Below are 2,849 nucleotides of genomic sequence, written 5' to 3'. Positions count from 1 at the left end.
ATTGCTGTGTCATTCAGAAACCCCAGTGCTTTCTATATTGTTGCTCTGCTATTTCCTAAAGTTGTCTTCGATTGGCTCAAAACCAGGTTTGCTTTCTAGCATGTGAGATGTGCAAAAGAGAAGTAGAAGGCAAGTGATTTTCTTATTTAAAGAGGGAAGGCTATGGTTTCACACTTTATCCATGTGTTTCAAATAGTAAAATCTCAATTATGGTTTCAGGATGTGGAATTGAAAACCATTTGTTTTCTTTTTTAAAATATATTTTTATTGATTTTTTACAGAGAAGAAGGGAGAGGGTGAGAGAGTTAGAAACATCGATGAGAGAGAAACATCGACCAGCTGCCTCCTGCACACCTCCTACTGGGGATGTGTCTGCAACCCAGGTACATGCCCTTGATTGGAATCGAACCTGGGACCCTTCAGTCCGCAGGCCGATGCTCTATCCACCGAGCCAAACCGGTTTTGGCTTGAAAACCATTTTGAGGCAAGAAATGTTGGGCCCTCCCCTCTTTGTTATCCCATCTTTCAATTAATTTACCTATTTTTAAAGTATTCTGCCCTCACCTCTTCATATGTAATAACACCATGTCACCTAAAGTCCTCAATTGCCTTTGGCCACTGCAATAGCCTCTAATAGCCTTGTGCTCTGATCTCCTTTCTCAGCCATCTTCCGAATGCCACTGAAGTAATTCACTTAAAAGGCAAATTTAGCTGTGTAACATGAAAAGCCTTTCTCTTGCTCCCATTGCCATTATTTATTCAATGACAAATATGCTTATAGAGCAAATTTTATATGTTGGATGCTATTGCGAGCTGAGGATACAGTTGTATACAAGAAAGATAAAGGTCCTGTCCTCATGGATTTTAATTCTGGTGAAAAGGACTAGAAAACACTACATAACATGTCCGTTATATGTTCTTTGCCAAACCACCCCAGTCTTACCATCCTCAAACAGTAAGCACCAGCAAAGCAGGGCTTCCCTCACACAATGTGCTGTTCTGAGCCTCCAGATGCTTCTACTGTTCCACGGTAGATATTTCTAATGATCATTTAAAGCCTAAATTCAGGTGTTACCTTCTCCCCACCCCCTACTGGATTAGGTGCTCTTGTACCAAAAAGTATGCTGCTAAATGTTTAACAGGTTTTGAGATGGAGAGATTTGATTGATGGTATTTGTTGATGTCTATGGTTTTACCACTACTACAATGGCCAGTTTTAAAGTGCCAATGTGAAGTGAGTTGGCTTTCATATTTTTCAAACAATTAAGAGTTGCCTTTTTCCTCCTCACCCAAGGATATGCTTTATTGATTTTTGAGAGAGAGAGAGAGAGACAGAGAGAGAGAGAGAGAGAGAGAGAGAGAGAGAGAAAGTAGAGATACATTTATATGAGAGAGAAACATCAATTGGTTGCCTCTCATACCTGCTGGACTGGAGATCGAATCTGCAACCTTTTTTGTGTATGGATGACACTCCAACCACCTGGCCAGGGCAACAGTGCCTTTCATGAGCCAGAGCAAGTGGTTCCAGCACACCACTGCCTGTCCCATAGAACCTATGGCATATTTTATATATCTATTCTTCTTGCTTTTAAATAAATATTTACTGAGCGATTAGTGTTCTACAGTCTGTGCCATAGCATTAAGCATTTAACAGTTAATTTATTGAATATATATATTAGAGGCCCTGTGCATGAAATTCGTGCTCGGGGGTGGGGGGGGTGGGGGGAGGTCCCTCAGCCCAGCTTGTGAAAGGGTGCAGACTAGGCTGAGGGACCCCACCAGTTTACAATTGGGGTGGGGGAGGGATGCGGGAGGTTGGCCAACTGGGGAGGAACCATGGCAGGGCCCCTGGGCGTGTCTAGCCCATCTAGCTCAGTCCCAATCAGCTGCACCCCATCAGCAAGCTAACCTACCAGTTGGAGCATCTGCTCCCAGGTGGTCAGTGCACATCATAGTGAGCGGTTGAGCAGCCTTAGCATATCATTAGCATATTAGTCTTTTATTGATTGAATGGCCGACCAGACAGCTGGTGATTTCCTGGGTTCTTATCCAGGTGGATTCAAAGAATGAAGCTACAGACAAAAGGTGGTATAGGAAAAGGTGGAAATTTATTGGGAAACAACCACATGGGGAGGGGAGGAGAGACCCAATAAGTCCCTCTTTCTTAAGGTTTATAAAGGCTGCAGTTCTTTGTGTCCTGATATCCCCTCTGATTGGTCACTATAGCAGCTTCAGAGCTCAAACCCCACAGCAGGGTTCTGTTCTTTTTCTCCCATTTGTTTTTTTATTCCCTGTTGCCTTCCTCTTTATTCTGTAAATGAGTGGCTTCCTCTCCCCCTTTTTTCTGTAAAGGTATCCCTTCTGGCAGATCCCAGCACCCTTATTCTGTGAATGTATGCCTTCTGCAGCTCCCAGCTTTGGAGCCCTGCCGTTCTCCCCCATGGACCCGCTAATTGCTAAAACTCCCTAAACCTGCCTATTTTACCCCTAAAAACTCCATTTATTAGGGGAAAAATGCTTATTTTTATGGAAGATAATTAAGATAAGGCAAAGGTAAAGATTTCTTCAGAAACTGAAGAAATTCTCCATCATGCCATTAAAAGAAGAAAAATTGTTTCTACAAGTAAGTAAGAGGATCTAGAAAGAAATTTTAAAAAGAGTGAGAAGGGCCCTGACTGGTTTGGCTCAGCGGATAGAGCATCAGCCTGCAGACTCAAGGGTCCCAGGTTCGATTCTGGTCAAGAGCATGTACCTTGGTTGCGGGCACATCCCCAGTAGGGGGCGTGCAGGAGGCAGCTTATCGATGTTTCTCTCTCATCGATATTTCTTTCTATACCTCTCTCTTTCTC

General features: G+C 43.2%; 1 protein-coding gene across 1 annotated transcript in view; it reads left to right on the top strand.

The window, feature by feature from the left end:
- The first annotated feature begins 2,590 nt into the window (after window positions 1-2,590).
- Window positions 2,591-2,849, top strand: part of TSPAN19 (tetraspanin 19) — a 12,379-nt gene continuing 12,120 nt past the window's right edge. Inside the window, exon 1 of the mRNA XM_015571111.1 lies at window positions 2,591-2,623. Within this exon, the coding sequence (XP_015426597.1) occupies window positions 2,591-2,623 (33 nt within the window). The remainder of the gene's footprint in view (window positions 2,624-2,849) is intronic.

The sequence above is a fragment of the Myotis davidii genome, unplaced genomic scaffold (assembly GCF_000327345.1).
Source record: "Myotis davidii unplaced genomic scaffold, ASM32734v1 scaffold26, whole genome shotgun sequence".
NCBI lineage: Eukaryota > Metazoa > Chordata > Mammalia > Chiroptera > Vespertilionidae > Myotis > Myotis davidii.
Note: the sequence above shows the minus strand (reverse complement) of the source record. Positions and strands in the feature narration are given on the sequence as shown.